General features: G+C 38.2%; 1 protein-coding gene across 1 annotated transcript in view; it reads right to left on the bottom strand.

Moving 5' to 3' along the window:
* The window catches only part of CDC123 (cell division cycle 123), a 40198-nt gene that overhangs the window by 19518 nt on the left and 5847 nt on the right, over positions 1–14833 (bottom strand). The window contains exons 5-8 of the mRNA XM_076353329.1: positions 12495–12590; positions 11654–11760; positions 2942–2990; positions 1201–1276 (exon numbers count right to left, since the gene is read on the bottom strand). Coding sequence (XP_076209444.1) covers positions 1201–1276; positions 2942–2990; positions 11654–11760; positions 12495–12590 — 328 coding nt within the window. The remainder of the gene's footprint in view (positions 1–1200; positions 1277–2941; positions 2991–11653; positions 11761–12494; positions 12591–14833) is intronic.

Below are 14833 nucleotides of genomic sequence, written 5' to 3'. Positions count from 1 at the left end.
GCTGACAGCTCCTAACAGATACAAAAAGGCACATCCAAAACAAGCACATAGTCACCATGCTGAGAAGAAGCCAGGAGAAACAACGAAGACTAGATAGCTAATATCTCTTAACTTCCCTATCATTGCAAGGAATCCTGGACAGACCACTTGTATACGTGCATCTTGGTGCTTGTGAATATGTAGGTACGAGACAGACAAAATGAGCAAACTTGGTTTTATTATAAAGCAAAAAATCACCTTCCTTCCTATGAAGTCTGGATTAGAGTTTTGCTACATCACTGCTATAACATTTCCTTGTTAGAAGAGTTTAGGCAGAATGACTCAATCTTGTTAAGGACAAATGTGCACCAGCCCTGTGCTACTTACATTTCTGTTCATCTTTAAAGATTCCATGGTAGACCACAGCAAAAATTAATTCAAACTCCAGAATAGTACTTAGCCTGAAATTAAACCCCTCAATTCAAGCACCTGTATGTGCACTAGATGTCTAAGCTCCTGTTATAGTCAGCAGAAGATAGTCAATACATCCAGAGGAATATAATTCAGCTAAATTTACCCTAGAGCTGCGCAAAATACATGCTCTAGCACAATCTGCCTGTCCTCCAACTGTCACAGGTCTTTGAATGCACCCACCAGCTCTTTGCATGCTGTGGATACCCTAGCTGTTCAGTGCCACTTGAAATGTTTTACATTTAGGATTTTGAACCAGAGTAACAGATCAACAGGTTTTCTGACTAAGCTACACTGAATATAATATGAACTCAGACACCTCGTACACCTGTGGACATGTTCTGACCTCCTCAGCTTTCTGCATATAATATCCACATGTGGTCACGTTTTATCAGCATAATACCCAACTGCCTCTGTACTCATTCTGCAAGTTGGAGATGATGCAATTCATTCCTGAATATAAAAGAATCACTTACAAAACAGCCTTTGGGTGAAGTTTCTGAATTAGCAGTTAGAATTAAGAATATTCCCACTGTAATATCGAGCATGCTATGTCATCAGGCTTTCAAATACAGTGGAAAGAGAAACGTGGTATGCCACATTTTAAATTACAGAAAGAAAAAGAAAACATCAATTCCAGAAATGAGGTGTGTTAAGAAAGAACTGTCTTCATATTTAGTGCTGATTCAAGGAATCAGACAAACTCCTCAGAACTTCACCTAATAACTTTATCTTTACGAAAATCCTTACCTATAAGCTTGTTTTCCTTGACAAAGCATCTGAATTCTGCGCCAGGGATTAGTTCACACCATTTGCGAAGAACAAGCTATAGAGGAAAAACAAATAATAAAGTATTGTTTCAGAAAGGTAATAGGTAACTTTTTGTCAATGGGTATACCTTCTAGACCTACAGTTTGGCTCTAATGATAAGATGGCCTCTGAAGGTATTCCTGATACAAGAAAACAAAACAATCTTAACCTGCAGTTCACATAATTATCTTAGTAAATACTTCAAAGCAATTAGACTTAATATTAATTTCATAGAATCACAGAACGCTTTTGGTTGGAAGGCACCTTTAAAGATCATCTAGTCCAAACTCGTTTATAAAGTAGAAAGGTTCAGACTGAACATAAGAAGAAATTTTCACCATGAGGACTGTCAAGCATTGCAACATCATAGAGGTTGCGCAGCCTCCATCCACTGAGGTTTTCAGACCAGATTTGATAAAATGCCAAGCGATGAGATTTGATCTCATCGCTTACCTGGCTTTGAACATGAGAATGGACTAGAGACCTCCTGAGGCCCCTTCCCACCTTAATTACCTTATGTTCTTTCACTTTGTATGGCATTTATAACTGAAATTATTTATGAAACAACTTCAAAGTTACATTAATGATAAAGCATGGAAAACAAAAAAACTCTGCTGTACAATACAACAAATCTGTCATGGAATTGGCAGAAAGTTGCTCCCTAGTGAAAAGAGCTGATGAGCAGAATTAAATTTAACCAAATCAACCTCTATTCTGGTATACACCCAAGCAGATTTCTGTGACGCCTTTGAAGGCGCAAACCAGTTAAAATAAGGACACGGGATAGAAATAGTAACCAAACTATTAGAGTCAATAGGACAGACTGCCTGGTAATTAAAGCATCTCTCTGGCACTTTCTCAAGTTTCTGCATTTCCTAAGCTGAAGTATTCAGATGGATCCATTATTTTGAGGGCCTCAATTACTGCTCATGGGTACTGGAAACTCCCAACACCTATCAACCACAGCAGAAAAACCTCAGTAATCAAAGGTGACGCTCCTAACTACAGTGTAAACATGAAACTCTTTGTTCCAACTTTCAGATGTCCTGTATTTTTAAAGCACATTAAGATAATCCTTTAAAAAAAAAAAAAAACAAACAACAGGGATCATTCACTTTTCTAAAGTCCTTTAAGCCCACAGGATGATGACAAATGCTATATTTACATAAAAATTATTATTAGAGACATGACTAGATGCTATCATAAAAGCAATAGCACGATATGAACAGTTTAAAGCATTGTTAATATCTACATTGCTAACTTAACATTTTAATCTGGTAATGAGCACATGAAACAAGATACGATGGACTACTTCAGTTCAGGATGTCCCCAGCCACTACAGCTAGCTAGCTTCTCTTAGTAACCTTAGTTGTGATATTCACAAGCAGCATACTATCAAGAATATATGACTTTCAGCTATTGAACTTGTCCTTCCTGGCAAAACCTGGCAGACACGAGAGGAAACTGCAAGGAGGCTTCAAATGTCTGAACTTGAGCTCATCTCTGATCTGTAATTAAATGAACTTCTTATGACCTGTAGCACTTAACCAGGCTTCCTCACACTGCCCAAGCAACACAATTAAAACAAACAAAAAAAATTTTATGGGCACATACCCAAGCACAAATGGCAGCCTGCCTGTGACCAATTCATTTAAATTACCTAGAAATCACGCAGTCTTACCTCGTAGCCCAAGGAAGGATCAGGGGAATCATCAGTACAGTGAATAAATCTGGAAAAGTAAGGCACAGGCATCAAAATCTGCTTTTACATATAAGCTTTTAGCCATATTGAGAAAAATAACCCCAAACTGTGAATCACAAAAGCTACTGTTAAATTATCTCCAAGACATATAAACCAAGTAAATTCAATACATCAGCAACAAACCTCCTTTTGACAATTATGGGCCCGTGTGAACCTCATGAGGTTTAACAAGGCCAAGTGCAAGGTCCTGCACCTGGGTCGGGGCAACCCCCGGTATCAATACAGGCTGGAGGATGAAGGGATTGAGAGCAGCCCTGATGGGAAGGACTTAGCAGTACTGGGGGATGAAAAGCTGGACATGAGCCAGCAATGTGCGCTTGCAGCCCAGAAGGCCAATCGTACCCTGGGCTGCATCCAAAGCAGCGTGGCCAGCAGGTCGAGGGAGGGGATTCTGCCCCTCTACTCTGCTCTGGTGAGACCCCACCTGGAGCACTGCGTCCAGCTCTGGAGCCCTCAGCATAAGAAAGACACGGACCTGTTGGAGCGGTTCCAGAAGAGGGACACGAAAATGATCAGGGGGATGGAACACCTCTCCTACGAAGAAAGGCTGAGAGAGTTGGGGTTGTTCAGCCTAGAGAAGGGAAGACTTTGGGGAGACCTTCTTGCAGCCTATCAGTACTTAAAGGGGGCTTCTAAAAAGATGGCAGCAAACTTTTTAGCAGGGCCTGTAGTGACAGGACAAGGGGGAATGGCTTTAAACTAAAGCGGGGTAGATGTAGACTAGATATAAGGAAGACATTTTTTACACTGAGGGTGGTGAAACACTGGCACAGGTTGCCCAGAGAGGTGGTAGATGCCCCATGCCTGGAAACGTTCAAGGTCAGGCTGGACGGGGCTCTGAGCAACCTGATCTAGTTGAAGATGTCCCTGCCCACGGCAGCGGGGTTGGACTAGATGACCTTTAGAGGTCCCTTACAACCCAAACCATTCTATGATTCTATGAATTATCAGGGGGGAAAAAAAGGAAAAAAAAATTCTCCTCTTTTCATCTAGTGTAATTTGGAAGCACTTAAATTTGGACAGTGACGTGGCTAAAATGTGAGTGCTTATTCATTGTTGAGTCTTTTTGTTTGAATCAACAGTGCTGCTCCTTTCCTCTTGATTGTTATGTTGCCATAACTGGATTCTCAAAGAACCAGATAAACTTGAGCAATCTAATCTAGTTTCATTGCAGCATGTTTTCCCTAGTACTTTTAACATTTAACTTCCTAAACCACACAACAGAGACACATCATCATGCCTTACAGCAGTTCATTTCCATGAATAAGGGATGCAAAACAGCGCCACTCAGCACTTCTGATTCCACAGCATGGTATCTTTCTAAATTAAGAGCCTTAAGAAATACTCTTACAAATCTCTTGAGAGTGGAAATAAACAAAACTATTTCCATAACTGCAAGCAGATGTCAAGGTTTTGTCCCTTGTGAGTAGCTGAGTGTGTGTGTGTGCCACCTTTCAGGAACTATCAAGAAAGGAGGCAGTTATACCCAAGCCAACTTCTATGTACCTTTTTGTCGTTTTACAGCAAACCTTGCAATAAATCCTGTAACTTTCAAAGGGAATTAGCAAAAGAACATGCATTTTCCTTCCAAGTATACTCCCTTGACCTTATTGGCAACAAACTACTTTGATGTACAGAAGAACTGTGTAAAGGATCACTGCTGAGCAATAGTCTTAAATGGCAACATTTATACTATCTCCCTTTGGCTCTGAACTTAGTTAAGCAATCCAAAAGTCTAACATCTCTAATATAAGCATTGCGTTTGTAAGACATGGCTGCCCAGCCTTCGGTTTGAAATGAAGAGCTATTGCAAGAGTTCATTCAGTATGCAAGCAGCAGAAATAAATTTCACACGTTTTAGTTTAGACTTTAATATCCACTACATGCAGAAAAGAAGGGCGATAGCAGGCATGCTTTCCAGAAGTACTGTAATAAAACAGATCATATATATCTGTAAGCCTATGTAAACAGATACCATCCTTCAACTACAGTTTATATTCTACAGTTTATATTCCCCACAATTTAAGATCTGTCAAGGCAATAGAAACAAAGTCATGAGAGCTTGCAGTTTTGCTAGACTCAAAAATTCCTCCCTTACTAGCATATGTGCCTACCATGCTCAAGAAAATATCCCCCCCCACAAAACCAATCATAAACTGTATATAAAAAGGCAGCTGAAGTCCAGCACATGGAATTTTACAGTCCCTGCACACTAGGACCTGTATTACCTCTCACAGACTTCCATATCTGAGATCAGTATACCTGTGATCTGCTTCATTCCAATAACATGCAGTCTTTTCCAGCAGTCAAAAAACAGCCTTATGAACAATCAAACTTATCCCCTGCTCAACCCTCAAGTATTTTGGGTGAGAGCTATGTGAGGAAAGATACTTCCTCTTTCCTGGTGAGTCTGAAAATGAAACCCTTGGGTGCCGTCCCAAGCCACACAGACTGCTCAGGTATTGCCGCCAAATCAAGCAAACAGGCAAAATGATGAATAAAGACAAAAATACTGCAAGGCGCAGTTAATGTTATTTTTCTTAAGCCTTAATGACACAGGACTGAGTACACATGAGGAAAAAATGGGAGAATGCAGTGAAAGACAAAATAAACTCAGGTTTTTGTAGTCTCATTTTCCTTCTAAATAGTATCATGAGTTTTTGTCAACAAAAGGACATTACTCCCACCCCTTTTTGCGGGGTAAATTTTGGGCAATTTGAAGTAGTTGCAATTTTATATTTGTTACCAACTTATTGTAGCATTAATTGTTCAGACCCAGCTCAATTCATCTATTACATATGGCCTTTTGATCATAAGAGGCAGAAGGCTAAGCGGGGTTTCTTTAACCCACATCCTATTCAGGTTTGGAGGTACTTGAAAGAACAACCAGAAAGACTTCAGGAACCCAAAATTGAGAGGTACCTGGGCCCTCTTTTCTGAAGCCTTTGAAAATTGTCATTTTGAATACTACTAAGGGTGAAGGAATTAAACTCTACTGCTTATAGGCCTCGTGCTGTGGCCAACAGCTTGCTTACCGATTTATACTTAGATGTCAAGAACAGCAGGATCAAGGCCTCTTTATATGTAGCAGCTGTACGTTAACCTCCAAATGCATATACTTGACAACAGGACACGCTACATGAAGCCATTATGCGGTTCAGTTTACAACACTGAGAAAAGCAACTTAAGAAGATTTGTAAGACCTCCAGTACCTATCCTGCTAAGAGAGCCATGAACTCATTTGCAAATCACTGAGATTATTCTGTGGATAATAAACTATTATGAAAATAATGAGAATTGTAAAAGTTATTCTGTACCTGACAGTTGCCCTGCTATCATCTCATAGTTTATTTTAAAACCTTAATTAAAAAAAAAAAAAATCAAGGAGAAACTTCTGCCTTTGAACTGCATCTTTATTTCTTGAATATTGAACCTTGCTGAAACTTTAAGGACTAAAATAAATAGGAAGTTCATGCACCATTCAGAAGAGAATCTTGTACTACACAGTAAATTGCTAGGAAAAACGGGATGTGAGTAAAACCTCAAGAAAAAAAAAAATCATCAAAGGCCTCATTTTCCACATTCTCTCATGTGGAACTGTCTACCTCGAAATAGGTTATACTAAAGTCTAAACCAACAGCTATCGTTCTCGCAGAAAGGTATCCTGAGTGCCAAGTCACATCTTTATGAACCAACACTGCCTCCTATGTTCTGTTAGGAGAACACAGGCTGTTATTACTCCACATCTCAGAAAAACTTTATAATTTCTTTACAATTTGTAATTCAACATTTAGAAGCATTAAGTCTGGTATCAAAAATGTAGTCAGAATGCTAGCTTAAAAACAAAAAGGATTGAAACATCTGCTGGGTTTTAAAAGTTAAACAATGTGCTTAGGAGCCTGATGGGCTAAACCTCACTCAAGAGCAGACTTTCTCAATTGTTCTCAGAAACAGGCACTTAAATTTTAACCAAGCCCTCTTATAAATACCTAAATAAAAAAAAATTGCATCGCCCTTCATGTTCCTTTGTATCTTGCACCTTAATACATTTGGAAACTTCTTGGCCCAGTGGGAGTTGTTTCACCTGCTCCGTTAAGCTAGCAGATATTTCTTACCTACGAAATGTGGTATAGATGGTCCCCTCACTCTGTTTCCTGGGCTTAGGCAGGGTTGAGTGGCTACTTTTAGACTCTTTACTTCACCTGTCTAACCCGCTTCTCAAATAGTTTTCAGGAATTAACTTCTGGAAGGAACAGGTCCATAGCACCAGCTGGTCCAATAAAATACTGAGAGTCAATTTACAACACTTAAGTGCACATCAGAAAACAGCCATTCTTGCACGTGATTCATACTGCCTCTCTATAATAAATCAAAGGGCAATCCCTACAAAAGATGTTCTCTGCATTAGGTTGCTTTTCAAGAAGGTTGAACTTACAGGACTTCTTATTTCAGCTCTATGGTTGTGATTATTAAACAACCAGAAAAATAAGAACAGTTTAGCGTTCAAAATCCCAATAGTAGCGTCTGCAGATTTAAAACATTCAGTATTGTCCTGTAGAACAGGAACAATCTCCGAAGTTTGACAAAATTTCCAAGGTTTATTAACAAGCATGATGTAACAACAAGCTTATCTTATAATTTAAAGGGCATTATCATATCATTAGAACTATCACTAATATTTATACCAGTCTCAAGGTGGGCAATCATGTCTTAACAAAATGTAGTTCACACATTCTGACAATAAGGAGGAAAACTGTGTTCTAAACCAATACACTCAACAGGGCTTTAAAAGGATTTTTGTTCAAAAGAGGAGTTTTAATCACTTAACACAAATCCCAATTAGAAAAAAAAAAAAATCCCTTTATCGCATACAGGCAACACTAACTTTTTGAAAGCCTACATTAACACCTGAAAAGTTAAGGATCACACCACCCACAAAGTTTTTTGTGAACTCAGCTAAGTAAAATACAATGCTTACTTTGAAGCAGAAACAACATCGACTACATTAACGACTGCATCGCTCTGAAGTCTGTTAATTTATACAAAATTAACAAGAAGGAAAGTTAACTCATTATTCTGAACTTTTCAACCAAACAAAGTGTCAACATCATGAGAGAATCCAAACATTTAAAATAGTCAAAGCTTATCTAGTCATGCTCAGTATATTTGCATTAAGGCCGTATTTTTTTAATGGTTTGTATTGAAGTATTGCATAAGTTTTCTCTGAACTTGAGACAGTTTAGAATTACAGCAAGGGCAGTTCCCTGACCTGAACAACGTATAGATCAATACCAGATAAGCAGATAGGAAATGGGAGAGGAAGGAAGAGGCAAAGAAAGTGGTTTGCCTTAAGTCCCACATCACTGGCAAAGCTGGATTAAGAAACAGATCTTCAAATTGCCATTGCAAAGTCTTTTCCATATTATGACCCACGAAGTGGATTTTTAAGTTAATACAATTGAACAGGAAACAAAACAAAACAAAAAGGGTATACAACATGTCAGCTGTTACTTATGCAGGGCAAGAAACTTTTAGACCATACTGAGTATTAATGAAAGAAGTAGAAATATAGTGCCTTTATCCTCTCTCTGAGTAGTCCTTCCAAGGGATTTGGATGCATTATGTATCCAATTTTCATTTGTTCAGCACTTCAGGTTCTTATGCCAGCTACATTTTTAATTTCTGCTTGCTAAGGACTAGGGAACTGGCAGCTAATCAATAGTGTAATTAAGGAAGACCACTGTTCTGATTCAGCAATAATCATTTCACTGTTTGGGTGGGGACACTGTACAAGTAACTTAGCAATTTAGAAATACCATGCACAGACTGCACAATAATGTGCTTTAATTAATTAATAAGTACAACATATTCATAAAATATAAGATACATAGAGACCAAAGTGATTTCACACATAACACACGTCCCCCTAGTCCTAAGTACAACTTCCATTCAAATTCATGGAAGCCGCAAGGCTGCACTGCCCATATTAACTCTACCTTACCAAAACAACAAAGCCTGTTCTGACAAAAAAAAAACAAAAAAAAACCCCAACCATACCCCAAATTTATACCAACATTAGATTAGACTTTATAGGAAAGGAAATAAATACAACACTTCTCAAAGGAAACTTGACCTTTAGATTAGGTGACGATCCCACAATCATGTCACAAGGTCTGCTTATTTACCACCCACTAGCTGAGCTGTGCTATCTGGCAGTGCGTGCAGTCTTATCACACTGGAAAAGAGTCTAAATGGATTGGACTACTGCAATTTGAGGTGTTGTCTTTCTGCTAGAGGTTTTTCTCCCACAGCAGGATCAGTAGAAGAGAGCGTGCCTGCTACAGGCTGCTCAGCCACTACCGTTCTTAGTCTGGTGTGAACTTAAGGTGGAATTACTGATGGTTCAAGTTAACACCCATGCTGTGAAATCTCACAACATTGGAGCTAGAATGCATTCATTGCCTCTACCACTAAGTCAGCACTGTCTGCAAAGAGCGAGGTGAATAGCTGAGGCACTAACTTTACCTGATATGAGATAAAACCTGGCAGAAAATGCACTGATTTCAGTCTCAATGAAGGTAGTCAAACCAACTCATTCTACCATACAAATGGCATAAACTTAGAGCACAAACACACACAGAGTTGCCACATCTTCTAAATCAAGTGGTGCTTGCTAAACACTTGATTGTGTCCCTCATTAGAAAGTGGTAAACCAAACAGGAATTCTCCAAGGAGCTCAGGGTACTTTTTGCTGAACCTCTTTATACATGAGGATAGTAGAATACAAAAACTGTACTATTTAATATTCACAAAGGGATGATACAAAGTGTACAGTTCTTTTCAGACCCAGAAGACTCAGTCCTGAAAGCAGTTACAACAAAGGACACATTAAATTTCAGTGCTCAACCCTCTGAGCAAACCATCCTCAAGACACCTGGCCAAGTCACCTAGCCTCCCATTAGGGGAAACCATGAAAAAAAGCTCTTTGGTAAGGCACCAAAGTCTTCTGAGAATCACTATTCACTCACCTCTGAAATGTAAACTATAGATTTCTCATCTCCCCTATCCCTTCCATTCTCTATGAACCCAGAATCATGAATTCAACACTCACAATTGTTTCCCTAGTCCAACATACTTTTCAAACTGTCTTCTCACTCCAACATCTTCTCCCCTCCTTCTCATTCTCTTCCCCTGCACCTCATAATGTTGTACCTTAGGCATAATGTAAAACCTAGCATCAGAATTGGACTGATAGCATTGCTAACACTCCATAAATGCAGAGATAAGGATGAGGATGTTGCTACCTATCATTTTTTTAATGTACCAACAAACTGGGGGACAAGACTGTTATTAGAGTTGCAGGAATAAAAAAAGAAGGCAGTTGCACAGCATTAATACAACTGGTTTCACATTTTAGACAAGACAATTCTTACCGGGTCATAAGCTACTTAACACAGGACTATTATGCTTGGTAACCCTCTATAAAGCACCTAGAACAAGTGCCCTGCATCTGATTGAGTCTCCTAAATACTGCAGTAATAAACATTGAATAATTACTGGAAAGGAATCTCTCGGATTCCAAGACATAAATTGCCCTTTTTCTTTGAAATTCTGCTTTTCTGAAAAAAATAATAGTAATAATAGTAACAAGAACATTAAATTCCAATAATTTTATTTTCTTTCAGAAAAAGACTGCATTTAAGAAATGAGTGACATGAATCAGATGCAGGTACTACAGAAGGAAACTGTTCCTATACAATTAAGTACACTCTTCATGTGAGCAGACAAAATAAACCCCAAGCACATCATATCTGTAATTTTATCTGTAACTATTATCCCTAGTTACAGTTCCTGGAGTGCATTTGTTCAAGAGCTACAAGAACTTAGGTTCAGAAGGAGCTCTACGAATACGTTAGCAGAAGTCTCAGGCATCTTCCAGGCAGCCACGCAAGCTTGAACAGCTTTAAAATTTGAAAGCAACATGGTAAAATCATGCTGTATTACTATGAGAAGTGGCAACAATAAGGTAGGTAGCAACAAGTAAATGCCAACAGGAGTGGGAAGGCAAAAAGAAACCCCAAGATTAAAACATCACTTGCTCTGGAAAGCAACTCAATAAAAATGGTCTTAGTCCTTAGTGTCATTTCACATGTACTACTTTAATATAATGTCTTCCTGTTTTGCTTTTCGCTCATTTGCATATTAAAATCAAGATAATTAATATAAAACTAAAATGGAGGCTGCTCCTCTCTTGTCAACTGAAATGAGGTGAACAATTCTGGTTTACTAGGAAAGGCTCACTCACGGTAAGGAACAGAAGATAATTTGCCTCGCAATTCTCTGCACTAAATTGGACCTGGCATTTTTTTTTGCACGGTGGAGGGAGACAAAGAAGAAGGAAGGAAGGGGTCAAGGGAGCTTCAAAGAACAACTAACTTATTACTGTACCTGAAGCTTATGTTACTGTACCTGAACCACTTTTAAACATGAATATGTATTTTCATATCAGATATTTATCATTACTGTACAGTAAAGAGTAAGATCTTTCAAAAGAACTGAAAAGCTACCCTCAGAGGGTTGGGGTTTTTTTGACTGGATATAAATAAGACTGTCTCCTAGAAATCTACTTACGGTTGAGTGAGGTCACGAGTTATGAAGTCTGAACTCTTGAAGAGGAGGAAGATGTCACTGAGAGCTTTACATTTCAGAGAGCTGTTCATTGCTATCCAGTAGGCATCCTAAACAAAAAAGATTATCCAAAAATGCACCTTTACTAGCAGGAAGAAATGCAAGCTGCAGATCTATCAGCACTAAGTATTATGCAACATTTGAAATAAAATAAAAAAGTCGTTTTCTGCATGTGAGGAAAGCTTCATTAGCTCTTAGAAGAGACACAATAATTATTGCTTTTCTGAGGAATACTCTGTTGAAAGCAGCGCAAATCCATTTTAAAAAAAAATACGTTTTTGCCTTACTGCTTCCAGGCACTTTCTGGGAAGGCTTGATTGAACACAAGTTTCCCTTGAGAATATGATACAAAAACATTTAGGTGCACCCATCCTTAAGGTATAGTTAGAGTACCTAAAAATAACTAGAGAAAAGTTTATTGCTTTTTTAAAAAATGTGGGGGTTTTAATCTTTATCCCAGGCAAAGTTTTCAATTAGTATCCTAAATGAGAAGAGTCTGACCATCATACTGTTATCTGTGACAAGGATACAGGGTTTTACGTAAGAAAGACAGCGCTGTCTTGCATCAGCCTCACCAAACAGTGCACCATCTAGCTCTAATCCACCAGAACAATGTGCAGTATCATACTTCACTGATATCTTATTGCTCACTGATATCTTATCGCTCCTTCCTTTATCTGAACCACTAGTCTCTTCTACTTTCCAATGCATTAAGATCAAACAAACAAACAAAAAAATCCTTATGTTAACATCTGTTACAAGGTTTGGGAGTCAGCATTCTTACCCTTGGAGCACTCCAGTTAAGTTTAGGAAAAACACTACCACCCAAGGAACTTATTGCTTCTTGAACTTTAGCTGTAAACTCAGGAAATTCTGGTGCCTGAACAAAGAACAACAACAAAAATATCTATTCCAATACATTTAATAGTGATGTGTAGCCATCTTCTAAATACCATTAGAAGTACATATTGTAGAAGGAATAAACATGTCCAAAATCAGGAACCAAGAACCGCACAAAAATAATGTATTTGTAGAAATAAATCACTTAAGAATCAACTCCAACATTCTTTCAGTCAGAGAAAATTGAAATTATGTTTCCAGTTCTCACTCTCATTACTAGCAAGATCCCATGAACTTCATGGGAAAACCTGAAACTTCATAATGTTCATCAGGAAAGCTGCAACAGCTGGCAAATGTACAGGTCAAATAAACAGACTTGAAATACATACCTGTTGTTTTACACCTGATGGTAGATTATTGTATACAAATAAGATCCAAGAAGATTTAAAAACAAACAAACTTTCAAAAATAGTTTGTTTGGAATTAAGCAACTCTTTAAAAAATCTAAAATACAAATATTGTGGCATTTTGTCAAAGTATTAAAAGGTAGAAAGAGATCTTTTCTGTTTTGTAATAGTTCTCTAGTTGCATTTAGGAGCACAGTAGGAGAGCAAAAGTAAATAAATCAATTCACAGGCAATTTGAGTGACAGCTCCTCATTTAAACTTTAGTTTTACAAAATGTTGTTAGTAATACTTCAACTAATCAGCTCTTAAATTAGGTCTTAAAGTAGCTCCTTAACAATATATTGCATCAAAATAGAGGACACACTGCAAAGGTATGGGTTGGACTAGAAAAACCTCATCTTGTAAAGAACATTGTCAATATTGTAAACATAAGATAGGAGGAAAAAAACTCAGGATGCTATAAACTCCACTCTGAATGTGGTGCAATAGAAAAAAAACCAGATTGCTAACCTTTAAAATAATATGAAAGGATTTCAGGCATATGTCAAAGATTTTTCATGTATTAGGATTTATAGCAAAAAGCATGTAAGAACACTATTTCTGCCTGAGTATTTTTAAACTCAGCTCAAAGATAACTTCTATGCTAAAGCTAATTGATGTCTTTAAAACAAAGCCCTCACAGCCACACAAGAGATGATAAAAAGTTCATGCATTTTGGCATCTCCTTTCTGCAGCCCACCCAAATGCAAACACTTAAAAAAAACCCTCTCACATTTTAGCGCAGTGACCTAGACTGAACTTCAAACATTCTGAATCTTTCCTTAGTACGTTACCTAGTCTCCATGGGAAACTACACTTGAAAAACTGAAAAAGCACTTCTCTCATTTTACTTTATTTTTAGAGCTTCAGTCAATTCTAGAAATTGTTCCTGCAAGAAGTAAAACTCTTCATCCACTGCATTCTGATCCAATCTCCTCTTGTTTTGACAGAAGTCAGGGGTCATAGTATATATGTAATACCAGCACATACTAAGCCTCCCTGGAGAGGTGTTACCGTCATGTCATTTGATGAATACAGGTGAAGAAACATACACAAGAGGATAGCTCTAAGGCTGCATAAACCAGCCGGATTCTAACATTTCCTAAATTCTGAATGCCTGACTTTGCAACCATCAATATTAATGCACATTTTTTTAAACACAGAATTTTCTATAATCCTATATTCTAATTCTTCTTCAGAATATAGAAGGGGCAAGGGAAACAAGCTCTACCTGATGACTCAGGTGAGTCATCAAATCAGAATAATCACAACCACAGCCCACCTTACTGCTTCCCTGAGCCAAGAAACCAAGAGAATTATAACCTGGGATTTATCATTAGTAAAATGCGAATGCCCTAGGCTGACAGCGAATCCAGAACAGCAGTCTCCAGCCTGTCCAACTATTCTTTACACATGATGTTCCCTAGTGACTCCCTGTTCAGCTTCCGCATCGCTACTTGATCCATTCTCATCTCTTGCGGTAACTCCAGATGCAGCTCCCCACCCTTCTGCATTCTACACAGGCTGTTTCTTCACTCTCTTCATCACTGTCAAAGTGGTAACAGGCAACACTTACAAGCACAGAAGACTATTTTCTATTCACTCAGTGGCCTCAGAGCAGTCCCTAGTTGTCAGGTAGAGAAAGCATATTTGCCATGGATGGAGTCTTCAAAGCAATCATCACCAAATTCACAAGATGGTAAAGAGCACATTGTGAAATTGTACTTTTAGAATCTCTTTCTTTGACCAAATGTAGGTGTATTTTTGTAGGAACTAGCCACAGGCACAAACCATGTTCATTATTAACCATTTTCAAAGTTATAGGTTTGGTGAAAGA

The sequence above is a fragment of the Aptenodytes patagonicus genome, chromosome 1, assembly GCF_965638725.1.
Source record: "Aptenodytes patagonicus chromosome 1, bAptPat1.pri.cur, whole genome shotgun sequence".
NCBI classification, from domain to species: domain Eukaryota; kingdom Metazoa; phylum Chordata; class Aves; order Sphenisciformes; family Spheniscidae; genus Aptenodytes; species Aptenodytes patagonicus.
The sequence above is the reverse complement of the archived record's forward strand: the minus strand, read 5'-3'. Positions and strand labels throughout refer to the sequence as shown.